The sequence below is a fragment of the Ammospiza caudacuta genome, chromosome 1 (assembly GCF_027887145.1).
Source record: "Ammospiza caudacuta isolate bAmmCau1 chromosome 1, bAmmCau1.pri, whole genome shotgun sequence".
In the NCBI taxonomy this organism is placed as follows: Eukaryota; Metazoa; Chordata; class Aves; order Passeriformes; family Passerellidae; genus Ammospiza; species Ammospiza caudacuta.
The window spans coordinates 89,061,400-89,082,709 of record NC_080593.1 but is presented as its reverse complement, the minus strand read 5'-3'; the positions used below and the strand labels follow the sequence as shown (position 1 = coordinate 89,082,709).

Genomic DNA, 21,310 nt, shown 5'->3' with positions numbered 1-21,310 from the left:
GAGACTGGACGGCCAGTAATTCTTAATATGTGTTAAATAGGTTTCTAGCTTTGATGAAACAGCCAGGGAGCTGAGATATCTGTATGTCCTTTTCTTTAACAGAGATAAGAATACTGTAACTCACTATGGAAGATTACTGTTGAGAGAAAAAAAAAAAAAAGTGTGTGAGACAGTAATTAAAAATGAAGACCGAGGAATTCAGTGTCTTTAATATCCTCAGGACTGCTAAATGTTTCAGCAAAGCTCAAGTTCTCAAAATCACCTAGTAGGTGTTATCAGCCAACAGATTGGATTTTGAATGTAACTTCCTATCTACTGATGGATCCTGTTAAGTATTTTTGAAGTCTGGCTGTGACAGAAATTTTTGCAGCTGTTAAGTGTAAAAGCGCCCTGAAGGAATAAAACTGTTTTCTTTGAGGGATTTAGTTTCCCTCTATGCTTCTTCAATTTTATTTTTATTTTGGCAGTAGTAGTAGGAGTAGTAAACAGTTAAGAAATGCTGACTGACAAAGGGCTGGTTGGCAATCACATCATGTGTCAGGTGACAAATGCTATTGCTGAAGAGTGTATTTTCCACTGGTGCTTGCCACACGGTCCTGAGGCAGCAACGCTGAGCCTGAGTACAGCTGAGAGGCTCCAGGAGCAAAGCTGTCACAGACACAAGGCAGTTAAGGGTGTCAGTCACTGAAATGCTCAGCACTTGCATCTCCTGCTGAGCTCAGTGGAGTGGGAAAGTATTCTGCTCCTAGAAAACACCAGAGCCTAAGCATAGAAGTAGAAAGTGACACCCTAATTATGTCAATGTTTCAGCATTTTTTTTCCTTAAAATTATTAATATGAATATTACACCACCACTGTGATTTAAAAATCCACACAGCTTTATCACTGGTTTAATGAGACTAGGTATTCTCTTCATGTTTTGACATGAATAGAAACATAACTCCTGAATTTGTCCTAAACCGGGACAAATAACAAAGCATGTGATAGAATGGGAAGTGTTAGGGAGTGAACAGTATGCAATGAGAGGAAGTTTCAAAGTCACCTCTTCTAAAACAGAAGATGCATTGATGATTGTTTTTAATAGAAACTTTATTTCCTGTAAATGCATTAAAAATCCAGAGGAGCAGCTTTATTTGAGCTGGTTCAGTCATAACATTCCTGAATGTCAGAATTCTGTACTACAGAATCCTGCAAATGCATTTATCTGACTTCTGCTGTGAAATCTGATTTGAATTTACTGGGGCCAGGAGTAGGGGGATGGGGTGTTAAAGCATTCTGCAACATGCATAGGAACTTGCAAACTATCCTTATCTTTGTAGGGACAATGGAATTAAATATTTCTGGTCATCTCAAGATCTTTATATTTTTAATTTCTCAATTGATTGATTTCAGCTGAGTTGGGAGAGTGTGAGCACCCTGAGCACACACCAGAGCTCGTGTCTGAATTCAGGTTTGCACCAAACCAGACTGAAGCAATGGAATTTGACATTTTTCAGAAATGGAAAGAGTGCAGGTAGAGTACCTGTGTGGGAGTGGGGTCTCTAGCGACAGGTTTTCTTCTCTTCCAAAGTCAAATCCTTTCAACAGGCATGAAGTGGGGGTTATTTTTGTCAGTGGAGAAGTATTGTAAAAAGTCTTTGAGCCCTCTCCTTCCCTAGAAAAGCCAGGCAGTAATTTAGGGAAGGTTGGTGGGGTGAGTTTTAATTTTTTAATGGTTTTTCTTTTAGAGTATTCTGTAATAACTTAAGGAGCCTTGTCTTCTTCCTGTTTATGTTGGAAATAAATCTCTTTCTCTTTCTCCCTTTCTTTCATTCAAACATAAATTTTATGTTTGGGTGTTAGGAAACTCATTTTCCTGTCTTTTGTTAATAAATATGGTAAATTTTAGTGATGCTTTGTTACCTGAACTTTCATCCTTATTGGCAATTTTAGACCTTCTTGCATTTTTGGTCCTCTGTTTTATTTTCATTTGGAGGGAAGAGGGTAAAAACATAAGATTGAAATACCATTTAGTATCCTTAAGACTGAGGACACAAAGAAAAGGGTTAGGGGGATGAATCTGAAAGCATTTGAAGTAAATAATTTTTTTTACCATGAAGTATGAATTTTATGTTCATAGGGGAAAGAGCCCGGCGCAGGCTGAGTTGTGCTACTTGAACAAAGCTAAATGGCTAGAAATGTATGGTGTAGATATGCATGTAGTTAAGGTAAGATCTATGTGATGTTCTATTTTATCAGTGTGATGTCCCTGCCCTGGTGTGGGCCAGTCCCTGAGGAGCGTCCTTGTTGTGGTCTGGGCTGTCCCATGGGCCATGGTCCCTCCCAAATCATTCCCACCTCCCAAGGGTGCTTCTCTGGGCTCCCACAGCATCCCTTTCCTATGCCCCTTTCCCACAGCATCCCTTTCCTGTGTCCCTCAGTTTCTTCCTGTTGTGTCTCCTTCCCCTGGCAGGAACTTGAACAGGTGAGGTGAGGTGTGGGCTGCCCTGGATGCAGTGTTGGTGTGGGTCCATCTCCATGCATCTGAGAGCCTCTCTGAGCAGCACATGGCCTCCTCCCACAAAGGGCACCCTGCAGCCTCCCGTTGCCAAAATATGCCACTTTGTACCCAATACAGCTGCATATTCTTCTGCTCTGTAATGTTAAAAAATTATGGCAACTTTATTGTTTAGTTTAAGACCTATGGATTTTGCAATACTACTGTATTAAAAAAATGTACACTGCTCATGGCAGATTAATTATTTATTCTGTACTTGCTTGCAGGGAAGAGATGGTTGTGAATATGCTCTCGGACTGACACCAACAGGCATATTGATCTTTGAAGGAGCCAACAAAATAGGCTTATTCTTTTGGTAATCTGCTTTTGTGTTATATTCCTTTTTGTTAAAATGCTGAAATCTTTCTCCTTTGCATAATGGGATCTTGACTGTATTTTGTAAGTTATAATTGAATCTACAAAGTTTAAAATCTGAAGGTTAAATCTCAAAGTGGATTGGCCTGATTAGATGTACCACTCTCAAATGTGAAAGTTGTAGAAATAAAATTATTTAATATTATTTTAATTCTGTTCTTTTTGATTCTTGTGTTTAGGCCTAAAATCACAAAAATGGACTTTAAAAAGAGCAAACTAACGCTCGTGGTTGTAGAAGACGATGAACAGGTAACTTCTTTCCCTTACTTGAGCCTGATCCAACAAAGTGTGGTGTGTGCTCAGGCTGGTAAGAACACAAGGGAGGCTCAGCACACTGTTGGCCCAGGCTGTGTTTCTCCTACCAAGGACAATAACTAATATCATGCATGCCAACTTGCAAAGCTTTTGTTTCTGCATTTAGGGCAGAGAGCAAGAGCACACATTTGTTTTCCGGTTAGACAGTGCCAAAACGTGCAAACATTTGTGGAAGTGTGCGGTGGAGCACCACGCTTTCTTCAGATTGCGAGCCCCAGCAAATAGTAAATCTAGTAGATCCGACTTCATAAGGCTGGGATCACGCTTCAGATTCAGGTACTTCGTGAAGTAACAGCAATGTATTTATCTTTGTACAAAAGAGCAGGTACAGCTTCCAGCAGAAGGCAGCAGTTTACTTTGTTTGTTTCTGTGTTTTAAGTGGGAGGACAGAATATCAAGCGACACACGGGACGAGGTTACGCAGAACTAGCACGTTTGAAAGAAGGCCCAGCAAGAGATACCCATCTCGGAGACATTCCACTTATAAGGGTAAGTGTTTCTAGACATCTGTGCACTGAGCTGGAAATGCAGGTGTCCCATTAAATTCCAAAAATGTCACATTACAATTGTGACATCTGTACAGAGTATGTCAGATCACCTAAAAACCAGAACGTGCATGGAGTTTTTTTTTTTTTTTGCCACAGTTTGTTGTTTCCCTCTTCTGTTTTTGATCTCAAACTACAATTAATTCTTCCACCCCCATCTATGGAGGTGGTACCTACAGCTTCTTTTGTTACTCTATTGAGGAGGAAAGAAAAGTTGCAGAAAACCCACTAAGGCAAAGCATGTCATGTTTATTTGAAGAATTGCTTGTGTCATGTGGGGTGGAGCCGTGTCCAAAAGCCTCACTGACTTGCTTACCTAGCCAGACAATTTTAGGGTTATTGGACTCCTTATGCAGTTGTTGTGGCTTTTCTGATTGTAATGACATGTTATTCACCTGTCCAGACTCTGACCTTAACTAGCTTGCCCTGGGAATTGAGATGTGCTGAATTTAAATGGAATGACAGAGAATTAATTTCTCTTGTGGTTTTGTAATCTGTCCTTAAAAACTTGAGCTTTTTGTTCCATGTAGAAAAAGCTTGAGCTTTTTGTTCCTCCTAGGAAGGAGCACTGCAGGATAACTCTCCAAATTCTATATTACTTGAGCCTGCAGGTATAGTTGCTGTATGGAGCAAGGCTGTACAGAGTAGGGTGAGATGACATTCCCCTAGAATGTCTTTGCACTCATTTGCATTTCCAGAATATAAACCACAGTTCCATGAGCAGCCCTTGTGGTATTATGGGGACATTTTTGTCTCACTTACAGTGGGGGAAGAAAGGGTGACAAGCATGCATGCTTTCTAGAGGCTGTAACTCTTTCCCCTGCTTCCTGCCTTAGTACATGGAAGGAGTTTAACTGAAATGCATATTTAATAAATCTGTGAGATGCTGTTATGTGAGACATGAGAGTCAACTATATAGTGTAGGGTATTTTTTAAGTGGAAGAATGAATTCTTTAATTCTTGCCATAACAGGATCTGACAGATGTGCAGGTTTTGCCTTGAGTCTCAGTGCTTCTGTACTTATGTCTGTGAGAGAGAGGCAGAAGAAAGTGTGGCTTATGCTTAGTTATGTTCTCTGTCCATTGCAGCCAGTCAGAACTTTTCACACCCAAGTGATTGTCTTCTAGAGAGCTCAACAGCATGTTTGTTAGGTTAATGCAAAAACTCTCTGTAGGTTGTTGTCTTTTCATGCATCTTTTGGCCATTAAGCCCTGTACCTAAATGCAGCCTGCAAGGGTTGGATTCTCTTCTAGCTCTGTCACTTTTGAGACTTCTGCAGTGTGTCATTAACTTCCTGCATTCAGCAGTCAGTTGGATCTTCACTTTCTCTCTGAGAAGTTCTTCAGTTCTCTTGAAACACTCACAGCCATGGAAAAGAGATGATACCCCCCAGTTACTCAGCTGCCACCTTCACCATTCTTTCCAGCCTGTCCAAAGCAGAGGCCATGACCTTGTTCCTCAAGATTACTCAGTGCCTCCCAGGATTCCCAACTGATGGGCTATTTTGGCTACCATTATTCCCTGCAGTAAGACACAGGCCATTGCCAGCTTGGTGAATACTCTGGTTTCTGTAAGATAGTGAAAATTTCTGCAAGGAGTAGTTTCTGATTTCCAGTGGACTTGATGGTATTGGCATCATACTACAGTAAGATGAGGAAAAAAGTGTTCTGGTTGTGCAGAACGTACTCTGCCAAAAATTCTGTTTTGGCATTTGGGAAGAATATGCTTGTCTGCTGTCATCTCTAAAGGGCTTTTACTCTGGCAGGACCAGAGGGAGATGTGTGTCTCCTCATACTTCATGATGTTGCACAGGATTACTAGAAAGCACAGGGCTGCACTTGAAATTCAGACACTTCTGTGCAAATATGTCTGTGTAAGGATTCACTTCAGCCAACAAGAACTGCAAAATAGCCAATATTTCACTTGTCTTAAGATTTTTGTGTTTGTTTCTTTTTAAGCAAACAATCCTGTGAAAGCAGCACAACTGTGGTAAGTGACTGCCCAACTTTTTTCTACCCCTCAGTTGCTGTTTTCAGGCTAAAAAGATTCTGAAGACAATATATGCTTTAGGATTTGTAGAAACAGATTCTCTGGTGTGGGATGAATTGCTTTGGCATGTCTCATTATGCATCACCAGATTCTTCTTAGGGTCTGTCTGCTTCCATTGTTTAATCTATTTCTTTTATTATTTTTTTATATGAAATCAGACCAAAGTAAAATATACTTCCTTTTTGCTAAATGCTCTTATACTGTGTTATCAAGCGTAATTTGTTCATGTTTTTTAAATCTAAAGCAAAGAAATTATACACCGCTCTTTCACATCTTAACTGCTATGGTGTGTATCTTGAATAAAATTATGATGTCCTTAATAATATGAATTTTGCTTCTCTGTGGTACTTCCCTGAACTAAAAAACATTGTGATGTAGATGTACTGATTACATAAAAGCAATTTTTTTTCTCTCATAGTGCTAAAAATACTCCGGAACTCCATAACTACCAGGTAAGAGCATACCAGTTACAGAGGAAAATGTGGTCTATTCCATATTTTATGGTAAATATTTTTGCTCTTTATAGTTTGTACAGCTGTTTTGCTCCCCTTTCCTTACTCTGGAGTGAGATTTTATGATGTGTCAGAAATAAACAGCACCATATTGGGGTTAAGGACTTTTCTCTTTTTTCCCGTGTTCTTGGATGCTCTGCAAGCTGAGTACACTCCATTTGCCATCTTCTTTCCCTTCCTTTTCTTTCTGTGCAAGTTAAAGCCTTTGGGACTGTGAATGTGATGGGCCCCAGGAGACTGCTCTGTGAGCAAGCTTTTGTCTAGAGCAGCCTCTCACAGCAGGTGATCGTGACAATTTCCAAGTTGCAATTACCTCCCTCATCACAACACTTACAAAGTTCCCTGCTGGTCAAACCCTTGTTGGGGTTTTTTTAATACACTCCAGGGAAAACATTACCTGATTTTCATCTGTGCTGCTGACAGTCAGTAGGACTGAGAAAAAGCAAGCTTCCAAACTCTGCATGTGCATGAGAACTTAGTCTTAACACTTTTTATTAAAACCAGTGATTTTGTTTTACTGTTTCTCTTCAAGATCTTGTGGATATAAGAAGGAAGTCCTGTCACCAAAGACAGGAGACCTCCTGAAGCCTGCTGTTAAAACCTTTCTTATTCTCCACCTTTGATCAAAGTTGACGTTTTTTGATGTGCTTTCTATGAGAAGCACTGGATGTGCCAGGTTGTCTGTCAAACAGGAGAACAATTTTCTTTGCATTGTCCCATGAGTGTGTCCTAATGAGCAGGCTCAGCACCAAGAGGCTTCACTATGTGCTCAATGACATGGGAGAAGGTCAGAAGCATTAGAGTTTCTAGGGTTCACCAGGAAAATAAAAGTGAAAACTTAATAGGGAGCTTTAATATGCTTTTATTAACCATTTCAATGTTTCCATTTGCAGCCCCAGTATCATCCTAATATACATCCTGCTCAGCCACACTGGCATCCACACACCCCTGTGAATGTAAGGTAAGTAATCTTCCCTTTGTGGATAAAAGATGATTACTTCTTTCTTTATGTTACTTGATATGAAGCTTTGGTGGCCCTGTTGGGCAGTTCTCTGCACATGAAAAGCAAACAAAAGTTAGAAGTATGAGATATAGAGACATTCTAAGTTTTGCTTTGGAATATGAATCTTTTTCTCTAGTTGATTTCTAATTCAAAAATCAAAATAGAATGTTAGTGATCTCCTGTAGGGAGTCTGTTGGATAGGGAGCTGCTGTGTAGCTTAATTGCGAATCAATCAGTATTTGTTTGTATTTAATTTCCTAAGACAGAGGAGAAACTCATTTTATTGTAAAGTTAAGCTATTAATAATTATATTCTTGCAGTGGAGCACTGTTTTCATCTTTTGCAGAAATGTATATGAAAAAATGACAAGTACATGGAGCAATTTATCAAGAACATTAGAGATAATGAGTAAAATTATAGCACTGAGTTTTTGAGAACCATTTCACAAAAACATTCCTGCATGTGCTGTTGTGCTATCTTCTTGCATACTTCTTTCTTTGTAGCTAGTGATGAGAGACATTGAGGGAAAAGACATTTTGGAAGAAATTCAGTCCAATTAAAACTCACTTGGTGGAATGCACGGTGAAGGCATGCACCTGCTGGTGGATATGTATCTATACGTGTACACATTATAAAAGCCAGCCACTTCTTTATCCTAATAAAAAGTAACCTTTTTAGATGACTCAGGTTTTTAGACAAATAATTACTGTCTTCAGTGAAAAATACCAATACCCTAATTTTTGTTTCTCCTTATCTAACATTTATATTCTTACATCACAATAGGTAGACTTTGGTTTTAGTGTGGGCAGGCTCTGGGGATGAGGCCAAGTTTAAAATAGATGAAAAGACAATTTGGTGTGAGTTTGAGTCTGAGAATGCAGAAAAAGGGCAAGTACATGATTAGAAATAATAGGCAGAGAAGCAGACAGGCATTGTCATCTCAAAATTTCTAGTGCATAGCAGTGAAGAAGATATTAAATTTGTGTTAGAAACAGGAGACTTGAAGTTGTGCAATGAACGTTGCCTGTATTTCAGGCTCAGGAGTCTTCCTGGTTTTAGGGTTTCTTTATCCAGTTTATTATGAGCTCTTTAAAATGTACAATTTCACATTATGAAAGAGTGGCTGCCAAGAGAGCCCAATGATTTTATAAATCATTTGAGGTTTTGCTGAAATTTTTCTAAAGGTTTCATCACTTACGATACCAGTCCGTGACATTTTAAAGCCAAATAGTTCACCCTGGAGCAGAATGATATTGAAATAAGCACAATAATGTATTGTAGTGTGTGTAGACAACCTCCCCCTTCAGCCCCTCCACTGCCTGGGCAAAGACTAAGGTCAGTGAAATATGAACAATGGCTTTTTTATTGCAAGGCTTGTAAAGCTAAAAAAAACAACCCATACTTAAAAGCTCAGTCATAGATGCTTGGTAGAAAAGGTGCTCAGAATTTTGGTCCCATTCAGGTAGAAGCATTTAAATGTGTGATTAAAGTGGAAGTTTCAAGTTATTCTAACTTGGAGTCAAAGTGAAATAATTGGATAATTAAAATCTTGGACAGCTTGATTTGAAAAAGCTTATTCCATTTGAATGCAAACTTGAGATCACAACCACAGATGCATAAAATTCCTTCTGCTGTGCATGAAGGTCTGGAATAGGCATGGGCTGAAATGAAATGACTTGTGTAATACATATTATATATGGAGCTTTTGTTGAATAACTTGTGAAATAGTATGTGGAATTGTGTCTCAGTTTTCTTAGTAAATTTCTTTCACTGAAATTGTTTGCAGATTCTTTCAGTGAAATTGTTTGCAGTTAGCTTAATATTTAACCTTCTGGAAAAAAATCCAACGAACAGCTGTCATTATATAACTTTAGAATATATCTAAAAAAAAAAAAAAAGGTAAAATCTAAACCTTGCCTGTGTTTCTGCTACTATAAAAAAAACTTACCAGAATCATAGAATGTCTTGGGTTGGAAGGGACCTTAAAGATCATCTGATTCCAACCCCTGCCATGGCCAGGGACACCTTCCACTAGACCAGGTGGCCCAAAGCCCCATCCAACCTGGCTTTGAACACTTCCAGGAATGGAGCATCCACAGCTTCTCTGTGCAACCTGTTTCAGTGCCTCACCACCCTCACAGAAAAGAATTTCTTCCGTATATATAATAATTGCAGCTTCAATTTGGTAATAAGGTAATGTTAAATGTTGTGGTTTCCTACATAGTGTTCAAAATCATTGTTTTATTTATTCCCCACTCTGCTGCAATGATTTAGGGGGCACTGTAGGAATGGCTGAGGTTAGTTTCTAAGCAGCAATAAGTAATGAACAAATAAGGAAAAAAGATATTAAGCAGCAATAAGTAATGAACAACTAAGGAAAAAGATATTTTCCTTGTAGTACTTTTGCAAGTCTCAGAGAATTACCTGTACTAACTGTAGACTGGGGGTGTTCTTAAGAAAATGCAACTCTGTAAATTACAGGCTGCTTTAGTGTTAATTAACTGCACCAGTGCCAAAGGAATGGCAGCACCTACAGAGCTATTTTCATTCATAATAGGATTGCCTTTCTTAACCCTTTGCAATTTAAGGATGTACTGTCATGAGCTCAGTGTTTTGCATGATATGTTTTATTTTACTTGTTCGTTGTACAAATTTAGTTTTCCTGTAGCCTCCTCCCCTTCCCCACCCCCCTTTTGGAATTCCAGAGCATTGATGCACTGTGCTTGTCTGTAACATTGCAAACAGAGAAGGTTTTTAATGATTGAGCTCTGGTTGAAAGCCTTTTGAAATCAGCTACAAGATTCCCAGTTGCTTCAGCAGCTTCAGCATCAGACCTATGGGTCTGTCCCCATTTCCTTGCCATGCTGTAGCTCCACGTGCATGCCTAGCACTTGCAGGATGAGCTCATGTTTCTGTGTAGCACTCCTAAGTTGACTTCCATTCCTCACTAACCAATAACTGTGCAAATGGTACAGGCCACCCTATCATGATGACAGGCCCTATTGGAAACCCCCCACAAGTGGAGAGGACAGCAATTTACGGTATATCCAGGAACAGAACCAGAAGAATTTAGGAGGAGTCCAAAGCATGGTGTACCAAGATAAACTCATGACGACTCTCTGAAAAACAGCCATCTTCATTTCACCTGCCACCTTAGACATCATTGCATTCCATGGTCCTTGTCTGTCTGCAGTATGTTCAAAGTGTATTGTGCATAAAGTGTGTGTCTTTGTATGTACATCCATCCTTGTTTAGTGTTTGTGGACATTCTTGGGAAAAGTGTTTTCCATATCTTTGTTTAAAAAAAAAAAATCTTGAAAAACCTCTTTTGAATTCTGGTAAGAATTTTCAGTGCCTTGAAACCAGAAATATTTCTGGGGGTTTTCATTCTACCCTAGTTTCAAATCTGTGACCCTCTGCCTGGCGTTGAAGATCAGACATTTGTGCCTTAGTTATTTTTATTACCTTGTGTCTTTTGAGTCAAATTAATAGATTGAGAACATTGTTTTTTAGTGGCATGCAAATAGGAGATTGGAGGAAGGAAATAATTCATTCTGGCAATCAAATTGGCTTGTGGGCCACTAACAAAGGGAGCCTACTGAGGCAGTCATAGGTTTGGATGTTATTTGTTTCTAGTTTTTGTGTTCTGCAGAAGAAAATAGAGGTGCTTACCTAACTTTGAAAACAAATATAGGGAAAGAACACTGTAATAAATTTCACAGAGTATGTAGGTTTTTTTTTGTTTTTGCTTTTTTTTTTTTACTTCTTGTATTGATAGCATTCCCCAAAACCATACCTGCTGCTATAAAGGCAAGAATGTTAAAAATGAGTCCTTGCTAAAAGGGTGCTGCTGTCATCTTATATTTAATGTGATTATGGAAGTGAACTTTTAATTACATGAAACTACCTGCTGATAACTTTTCTCTGAATGGGCTCAAAAACACAACATATAATCAGTACATTAAAAAATGAGGACATTCCAGTGGAATAGCTCTATTTTTTTAAAGTTAGACATTTGTGAAGTTGAATGTATATTTTGCAGACCTAGGACTTTGAATTGGACTGGCTGCTATTTTGATCACTTGCAGACTTTTTGTTATCTTTAAACCAAAAATCACAGTGCCATCTTCACTCATGCATTTGTTTTAGTTAGGCCTTACATCTGTGGTCTCTCTGAAGTTGTTGGAATGAATGAATCTTCATTTGGGATGTTTTCAAAATGAAGTAGTTTTTAACTTGATTTTGATAAATGCACATTTATAAATGGCTATAGCAAATTTTTTCAGAGGAAATTTGATAGTTTATAACTTTTTGTGAAATACATTTGTTTACAAATGCTATCTTTTATTATTTGTTTTGATCTTTCCTGTATGTGCTAAGTACAAATAAAAAAATGTCAATCTTGTTGATCTGCTTATGATGCATTATTTATTTTAGAAAGATTTTGGGGGAGGGTGGGTAGATATGCTTGTACCTGATTTCCCCTGTAGTTACTAATGCTGTGGTGGATTAATGTTTCCAGTACAATCTGTAGAGAGAGCAAGACAATAAAGCAATTGTGCACTGAGATGTGAAAATGCCAGAGTAAGCCTAAGGTGTGTAATCACAGAGGCTGACTTTGGTTTCCCCAGACTAGTCTTCCTCTAGTTCAGCAGCATTTTATTTAAGAAAGGAAGAAAGAGAAACTTTGTTGGAGCCACTGGAACAAAAGTGTAGTTTAGCTGCTGCTCTGAAAGCAGTCTGGAGGAGGGTTTCTTGAATATTCACATTAAAGTGTGAGGCAATGGTGCTTTATTCTTTACACACCTACATTCATAATACAGTGTCATTCTTGTCATATAACCTTGTCAGCTTCCATGTGCTCTGTTGCCAGTGTTCCACCTCATCCTGTGTTGCTGTGTGTGGTTTGGTTTGTTGCTGAAGGTGCACTGAGCAAGGGATCCATTCCCTGACAGACTGCAAGGAAAGACAGCTCAAGGCCCAGCTGGTCCTGTAAGTGTTAAAAAGCCTCAGGCACATTGGGAAGAACAACCTGAGGGCCCTGTGTGCTCTGCAGTTTGTGTGTGTTGCCTCGAGGGAAGCACTTGTCATTCTGCTCCTCTGGAGAAGGAGCCCACACACTCTGCACTCCCTTTTCCCTTGTTCATCCCTCACCCTCCCTGCTGCCTGCAGAAACCTGAGCCAGCCAAGTCCTGGAGCCGTCAGCTAGGTAAGGAGAGATCAGTGTGTCTGTCCTTCCTTCCTCTAGCCATAGTTGGCTTCCTGTAGCAAATGGGCTAGGATGCAGTTGGGAAGAGGGAGCGTTTCTGCCTGATTCCTCTCTGAGCCCAGTACTGCTCTCACCTGTGCAGCTTACAGCACCCAAACAAAGGTAGATATGGGTGGTATCTGTCTGAACAGGGTAGTAGAAAAGAGTTGCTTTAAATATTAAAAAGCACATTGGTGGTTTTTTCCTAAAATTAGCACAGTTGTAACTCACAGCAGTTTGTTTTTAACAAGTCATAGAGGTCTTGTGATGCTAAGATTACAATTTTTTGTTTGAAGCAACACAAAATACTGCAGCTGAAACCAGATTACATGTAGAGAGGGGAGAGAGAAGAAAAGTTTGGAAAATGTTTGGTTAAGTCTGTTGTTAAACGCAGCAGCAATTTTTATTTAAATTATTGGGAAAGTTCTGTCCGAAAAAAATCAATACTACATCTTAACTTTGTGCTGCTTCAGGAATCCTCTGGTAGTTTATAGGCACAAACTCAATATAGGACCTTGATGGCCTGGTATGTGAGTGTTTATATACTGAATGACTGAATTACTTTGCCTAGGAGTTCCTCATGAGAAAATGCTGCACAGTTTTTACCAAAAAGCATGTTACACAGTCGTTCTAAGTCAACACATTTTAAATGTTATACATAGGAAAGTTTGTTTGTTTTTTTTTTTTTAAAGCCTTGAAGATTGCTAAAAGGAGGTAGCACCTTCTTAATCCAAATGAAACATGTTCTCAGGGGTACCCATTGAATTGCATGTGCAAACTTTCTCCACCCAGTTCTGAAGTGTGTTTGTTGTCTGAAACCTTTTTATGAATCCAGCATGCACTTAGAAACTTCTGTAATTTGATTACAGGTCATAAACACTATCCTTGGATCAACTGGGGGTGGGGGGATGGAGGGGAAGTCTGAGTATAGCAATAGGTCTTGCAGAAATTGCACTGATCTGAAGTCCAACATGGAATTGCTTCTTCCGTGTGCTGGAGAATTAATTGATACAACCTGGCTGAGGGTATCTTTTGATCATCTCTCTGCACACCTTCCTCCTGTGCTTAATAAAGCTGGAAAGCAGATCTTCCCTGCCAGGGCTCAGGCCTGGCTCTACACTCAGTGTATTTGGATTTGCAGAGGGATTGGCCTTGTAATAACCATAATCCCATGTCCTCTCCCCCAGGAACTGCTGGGGGAATTGAAAAGCTGATGACTCTGTGACACCACATCTGTAACACAAGCTGAAATATATCGCTTTTCAGCCCCAGCCAGGCCCTGGCATGCAAACTAATGACTAATATTGAATACTGAAATATGATACCTGAAATAGAATACTGAAACTGTTGTCACTTTGAATATATTGTTTTAGTGTGGGCTTTTTCATCAAACTTTCATTTTCAGCTATTTTTCTCTAGTTGATGTGAGTCACAGGCAAAGTGAACAAAGGGATCAGGTTTTGTAATGCATTTCTAAAGCTGGCAGTCAAGGGTTTGCATACATAAAGGCAAGAATTAAGTCCTTCTGGACCCTGTTATCATTGAACCCATGGGCAAACTGACCAAGAGGAGGATTGTTTCCTCACATTGTGGATGGCAACAAGGCATATATTATGGCCTGGTGATGTAAAATGTGATTTTCTCTTCCTCTGAATGAGCACTGCAGAAGATGTCTTTTCAGCTTGCAAAAGAAAGTGGCAGAGCTTGCAAGTAATTTTGAAAATAGAACTTTAGGTGCAGGCAAGGAATGAGCTGGGAAACATCAAAGGCAGCAGGGGAAAAATGAAACTTAGTATATCACCTGCTTCTCAGGCATCAGAGTTGGCGAGATGGGGCTCTCTCAGAGAGAGGAGACAGTTCAGAGCTGCAATCATCTCTTTTGAGAGGAGAAATATTTTCAGTTTGTGTATCAAGCAGGCAGGCTTCTATCTGTTTCAAAGGAGAGAAGTTTTGATGGACATCCATCTAACCTGACACTCCAGTTCTCTGGAAAGAATGTTGGCAATGAGAGGTTTTCCTATTACTCTGCAACAGAGAACCAAGGAAAACAGAATTGTAGGGCAAATGCTGTCATTGCAGCATTGCTAATGGTAGCTAAAGAGACTGCTGGTGCCAGAGCTGCTATAGACCAGCATTAATGGACATAAATTAGGAAATGTAATGTTTTAAATTGACCTCGGAGTTTGTGTGTTGTGGTTTGAAAGGGCACTGATCCACCAGGACCCTGGCTTCTTTCGTTAAGACTGAAGTTTCATGTGAACCTTGAGAACCAGCTTGAACTAACAATATGCACCCTAACCAAACTTTTGCTACATTGTGAGGATGGAGATTTTGAACTGTATCAGAATAAATACTTTTTTTCCTATGTTACAGCCAAACTGCACATGCTTAGAAAATCTCAATGCTCTTACGCTGCTCCCAAATTTTAGTGTCAAAGAGCTTGCAGAAAAATCAGTCCTCCTTCCCAGCAGGCACGTAGAAGGATGCAGCTTTTGGAAGAAAACAGTCCTAGTCAAATCAGATCAGAAAAAACATGTAGAGAGGTGGGCCACACTTTTCTGTCTACCTCCTGCAGTACATGGTAAAGCAATGTGTGGTGATCATGAAGGTGTTGTTTGGCTTTCCTTGCTTTCTACCTACTCTTGTACCTTGAAGGGACTGGCCAAAGAGTTTCCCTTTCTCAGTGCTGTTGCTCTGGTTGCCACTGCATCACCAAAAGAAACCACAACAAACAAGAAGCCTCAAAAAAACCCCAACAGATAATTCAGTTGGAGTTCTTCCATTGGTATGAATCATTTCCAGTAATAAAGCTACAGAGTAAATGCTGTTCTCAAGCACTTACTAATGACTGCTTCATGACTGTGCTTTAAAGCAAAACAACTTACTTTCACAAAGCTGATTTCACAAGTGTAATCTGAATTTAATTGTGAAGTTCCCGTGTCAGGCCTCCCTGTGTGCTGTCCCCTGCAGATATGAGTAGCTTGCTATGGAGGGTACAAGCATGTCTGTAACAACTTGCATATTGCTTTTAATTTATGCATGTAATATACTTTCAGTTTTGAACAGGAAGAAGAGATTTTTAAAAAACCAAAAACCTTTCTTTTCCATCTAGCTTTTCTAAAGATGATTTTTTTCCCCTTTCAGTTAGAATCTTGGCAGACTTGACACACAGATTGGTGGAGATAAGTAGTTCCACGGCCTGACCCAATGTTACTTCTTTGTTTTGTGTTATTTTGTATAGCAGCTTTCTAATGGCTGTGGGATATTTCTTTGGGTTTGGTGGCACCTTATCTTCTATGATCTGTTGCCTGTATCTGTTCAGAAGCAATCTAGTTTGTCACTAGCAGAAGAAGCATTTATGATGACTGCCTTAATCATCACGCCCTCTCAGAACTGAGGAATCTGCCAATTTAAAATTAAGATAAATGTTCAGCTGTGGCTATGGGAACCAGTGGAAGTGCCCCTAGGGTTCTGTTTTCAAATTGCCACCACAATTATATTTCCACCGTGAACATACTATCTTTGTAGTGTGCTTGATTTTTTTTTTCCATTTTCATCTTTCTCCTCCTCTTCCCTTTCCTCTTCATTTTCCTTTCATAGCAGTAGTAGTATGACCTTTATCTTTAAAACTATCAAACAGCAAAATCTGCATCACATAGATGATGTTTTGGATTACACAAGAACAGATGTTTCATACAAGAACAGTTTGGAAAACCTCTAGTTGGTGGTCTTATGCTGATGGATTTTAAAAAACACTATTTCTTTTTTTTAACTGAGGCAATGAAAAACCTCTTCTACTTTCTGAGTCACAACAAAAATGAAAGAATTAGACACACCTAATTAGAAGTAGGAAGTACTGATCTAATGCAATTAAACTCCAGATAAGAAGCTAATTATTTGTTAAGTTACTTTTTTCTCCCTAAACCCATAACACTCTGTGCTTGAGTTCTAATGACAGTAGCTTACCTGCCATTACCAATTTCTGCAATTTTGTCTTCCTTAGAGAAGCAGAAATACAAATCATTAGTGAATCTCCGGTGCTCTGTAAATTGTGTAATTGCACAGTAATGGACTAAGTACCTAAACAGATGTCAGAGTGGCTGTTTCCTTTCATCTCCAGGGACCAAGGCCCTGAATATTAAGGCCTGGCTGGCAAGCAGCAGAACCAGCATCAGGTGCCTGCGAGCCGAGTCTTTCTCATCAGTAAGAATATAGGAATCAAACAGGAAGGAAGAGCTCAGGAAAAAATGGGTCAGGCAAACAAAAAGCTCAAGTAGAGAGTTTAGGAGAAGCAGAGTTTTACAGTGTTATGTGCAAAAGAAAGGAACTAGAAAATGAAAAGGAATGGATTCTGCTAGAAACTCTGAGAATGGTGAAGAGGAATGAAAGCAGCAAGGGAGCTTTGTGATTTCAGCATCTCTGTCTTCAGTACCTGGGGCTTTCTAAATCAGTAGTAAGGCTGATTTGAAGCAAACTTCAAGGAACTTGAATGTAAAATTGGATGCTACTTCTGTATCAAAATTTCGAGCCCAGGAGGCCTTTGTTTGTTATGACTCAGTTTCAGTGGTTACATTTAATGTTTGTGTCTCATTCTCTGTTTCTGATTAAAAAAAAAAAAAAAAACAACTGTGAAAATGGCTTTAAAGGTAAAATGAACAGTTTCCTGCTGTAAGTTGGATGAGATGCCCAAGTATTGAAGTGAGAACCTGCCCAGAGATAGGGCAGAAGTTGCAAGTAAGTAATTAAGAGAGGTCTTGCTGTGCTGAGTGATTGATTTTGTACTACTTTTACCTGTTAATACTGTGTTTGTGTTTTAAAAAGGGCAAAAATCTGTAACCTAAAAAGAAGTCATTTGTGTAGCAATGGAGTCGGTTGTGCTCACGCTGGACTTTAAAGTTACGGCAAATTACTGAAAATTCACAAGACAGCGTATTTTTTGTAAAGCATTAGCACAGTTCATAATCAGAATCATTTAGAAGCATGAAAATTAAACAGTTTGGTTAATTTCTTTTAAAACAAGTTTTTTTTCTCCAGCTTAGTAAGGATGGAGACAGAAAGGAGATTTTGTAAGATGGGAGCATATTGTTAAGGGAAGATAAATCCAGTGGATTGGCTTCAAGGCTAAAGGGATTACACCTTTCTAATCTGCCAGATGCAAGGCTGCTGTAGTTCCTGGCTTCACAGGCCAGGATGACATGCTGAGCATTCCTTCCAGAGATGTAAATGCTCACTGAGCACCCACTCAGCCAGCCTTGCCGAGAAGGAGAAGGGCAGTACCTTGAGCAGCATCTGCATACACCAACAGCAGCTCCCAAATGTGGGGCAGCACAGAGAGCTCCATCCTCAGTGCAATCAGAAAATAGGACTGCAGTTGAGAAGATGCCCTGGACTGTGGTGATCAGAGTTTGACCAGCCAAGCTGACTAACCAGCAGATTGCTTACATGGGGCTGGTTATTTTTCTCCTATGCATCCTGAATGAAATTCATCCTGCATGTGAATTCACCTCTTTCCTTTCTCTTGTCTCCTTGCAGGTACCCCTGCTTTTTACTTGCAATGCTTCTGGTTTTGCTAAGTCCATACTCAAATGTCCCAAGGCTTCCATGATAGTTAGGATCTTACACAGAGTTACTGACAGAGTTTCTTGGCCAGTGCTGGCCTTGCATGGCTCTTCTCACCCAAGAGACCCTGATACTTCAGAGGTCTGTGATGTTTGGCCATTGCTCATAGGTACCTGTGAATTTCAGCAATCCTTCTGGGCATGCTCTGTAGCATTTTTTAGCTGCTTCTGCTTTAATCTTAATGTCCAGCAACTTCTGTTGCATCCTGTGATTTCTCGTGTTCCCCTCTCCTAGCTAAGCCTCAGGCCTGTGCCTGCTTCTCTCTGCACCCTTTGGCAGCAGTGTGCTACTGAGCACAGTGGAGATGAGACAGGGATGTGCTTAGCTCACAGGACCTGAGTTATTTAATGAGTTAAGTGGTGGGAAAAGCTGCACCATGGCTGGCAATCTGAGATCAGCTGCAGGCTGCCTCAGAGGCCACAGCTCTTTGCTTGGCTTTGCTCCTGTTTTAACCTGAGCTGGCTTGCTTGGATTAGCCACCCCAAGTTGTTTTATTTCCTAAGGACAAGGAAATTTGCCTTTGCCTCTGTCTGAAAGGGGAAGGCAGCAGACTTGAGGGAGGATCTTGTTGGTCTTAGAAAATTTTATGTCTGCTTTTCAGAGTTTTCTCATCTACAAGGACATCTGGGACAATGAATTTTTTTTTGACAGGTGATTAAATATCATTAGCTATTGTTAGTGTTAATTAAAAGCCTTTGTAAATGAAGAAAAGCACGCTTAGTTCCCCAGTGGGCATATTTTGCATGACAGTTTTGCAAGACTGTATTTTTTTAATGATCTTTATGCAGATAAGGTGAAATCTATGAGGACAATGTCTTTATTGAGTCAAGATTTGTTCCTTGGTATTTTATTAGAACATGCTGTAGGCTTTATTCTGGTGAAGAATTCCAGATTAGTCTTGCTTCAAAACTTAGTTCAGCATCTTGTGTCCTACAGCAGGCTTCTGTCACCATTTATTAATATATTTTTTCCCTATTATAATTTTCTCTTTAATTTCAAGGTTTTCTGGGAGCAGGCTGCTGGCTGCCTGCTCTGCTTTCTGAGTATCCCTAGGATTGGATGAGGACTGTGGATCATCCCTGGCAGCAGGGAAAGAAATGTGCAACACAATTTTCCATGCCTTCCCTGAAGGAAGCAAATGGGCCAGCTGTGATGTTCTGGTGTCAGAGCAGAGCAAGGAAGTGTAACCACAATGTTAGCTTTGGTTACACTTCACACAGCCCAGGAAGCCAATTCTAGCCAGCAAAGAGATCTTGGTTACATGGTGCAGGAAGAAAAATCAACATAGGTTTGGTTTTAGTGATCCCAGTTTTCCTTTACTTAGGAATAGTCATTGCATTTATATGTCCCAGTCCTTGGCTGCAAAATGAAAGTTCACCCTCTCTCCTGTTATTGCAGTCGTCCTGCTGTGGTCTGTTCCTTTCTCATGTAATCCTGGGTCAAGTCTTTTGCTTCAGTACAATATCCCTGGCTATTAAGTGATATCCACACGCCTTCTTCCTATCCCCTCATTTCCTCTTCTTTCCTCTCCACAGGGACATTTTCAGAGAATGCAAAATTCCTTCTCTCTCTGTGCCACTTGCCATGCTTCAGCAAAACAAGTGGTATGTGAGACTCTAAGCATGATTAAAGGAAGTTTAGCTAAAAGTTCATTGTAGTTTATTTGGTTGGGATTTTTTAACTGCTTTTGAAGCATGGGCAGGCAATTAACCCAGAGTCTACCCTCCATCTTCCCAGTAAAGGGAGATACTAAACCCAAAAATTAATGTTTGGCTTCGCATAGCTGTTAAGTTTCCTCCCCCTGGCTGCACACTGAAATTTCACACGCAGTGGCTGCTTTCATTACATACACATTAATACACATATATGTTAACAGGCACTGCAACACTTCCCCTGGCTGCCATTTGGGAGCACATCTAAAGCCCATTTTGATGTTGGAGAAGGCATTGTAATGACATGGCGATGGGTGATACATCTCCCAGCACATTCAGTACAATGCCAGCAGTGTGAATTTTTGCTGCCAAAACCCATGCAAATCACCACGAGGCTTGCTCCGAGCTACAGATGGGGAGGACTGAGAGCAGTTCTGAAGATGTTTGTGGAAAGTTTGAGGATTTTTAAATACTGGAAAATAGCAGTGGTTTGGTGCAGGAGGAATGTTCAAAGCAAATAGAGGTGGGTGTGGTAATTGTTGAAGGTTATTTATCACAACCAGACCTGGAAGCCTGGGATCTTCTTAAGCCACTGTTCAGCTGTGGTAGGAAAGGTCTAAACTCTTAGAGTCATCCACAAGGCATGATAGTTTGAGCCTGCTTTCTGCTCTTGCCTCTCCAGCCTACCCATGGAGAGGAGAGAAGAAAGCCCCACCATTGCTCTCCAAGTGTAACTTCAGACAGGTGGAAGAGGCTAAAGGAAGAGTGGGGAAAGAGGGGCATGGGCAGGGTGCAGGAATAAGCTTGCTCTGGGACACAGGTGCAAGATGTTTCTGCAGAGCTACACCAGGAGACTGAGGCTGGTAGCTGGGAGGATGGCATGGAAAGGCAATCACGTTTTTTAAAAAAACCCTTGTCACTCATGGGTTACACCAAAATGGGAGTCCTTGCCTACCGGGCCTGTCATGGATGAGAGAAAAATCCTGATTAGCTACTGATCTTAGCACATCAGAAGGATTAGGGCACAGCTCAGGAGGAATGTTTTTGCTGTTGGGTAAGAGTAATGTGTCACAGCTGAGGTTGTGGGGCTGGAAACCTGGCCAGTTTTGGAAAGGACCTGATATTCTTGAACATCATATGTTAGACATGAGTCAACAATCCCAGACTATATTAAAAAAATGTCATGTTCCATTGTGTAAACAAGAGTAGATCCTGTAGGACATGGGAAGCAACCCTTCCTCTTTGAAACATGTTTGTAAGGCCTCAGGTGGAATGGGGTGTCCAGTTCTTAGCACCACATGTTGGAAGCAGAGCAGGGGGCAGCTGGGTGGACAGGGATGGCAAGATGTCTCAGACCTGCATATAATGTGCAACCTGTGAGGGGCAACTGAGGAATTCAGAGCTCTACAGATCCAGAGGGGAGGTGTAAAGGGCCATTTTCAAAAACACAGGCTTC

General features: G+C 40.2%; 1 protein-coding gene across 3 annotated transcripts in view; it reads left to right on the top strand.

Moving 5' to 3' along the window:
• EPB41L4B (erythrocyte membrane protein band 4.1 like 4B) overlaps positions 1-21,310 on the top strand; it is a 168,609-nt gene that overhangs the window by 71,021 nt on the left and 76,278 nt on the right. For 2 of the 3 annotated variants that reach the window (XM_058800164.1, XM_058800156.1), the window contains exons 7-15: positions 1,393-1,513; positions 2,120-2,207; positions 2,764-2,852; positions 3,091-3,160; positions 3,333-3,502; positions 3,606-3,715; positions 5,730-5,760; positions 6,239-6,272; positions 7,226-7,293. In XM_058800164.1, coding sequence (XP_058656147.1) covers positions 1,393-1,513; positions 2,120-2,207; positions 2,764-2,852; positions 3,091-3,160; positions 3,333-3,502; positions 3,606-3,715; positions 5,730-5,760; positions 6,239-6,272; positions 7,226-7,293 — 781 coding nt within the window. Of the gene's footprint in view, positions 1-1,392; positions 1,514-2,119; positions 2,208-2,763; positions 2,853-3,090; positions 3,161-3,332; positions 3,503-3,605; positions 3,716-5,729; positions 5,761-6,238; positions 6,273-7,225; positions 7,294-10,310; positions 11,740-21,310 lie in introns of those variants that run through there. The other variant, XM_058800171.1, reaches the window with a different exon arrangement.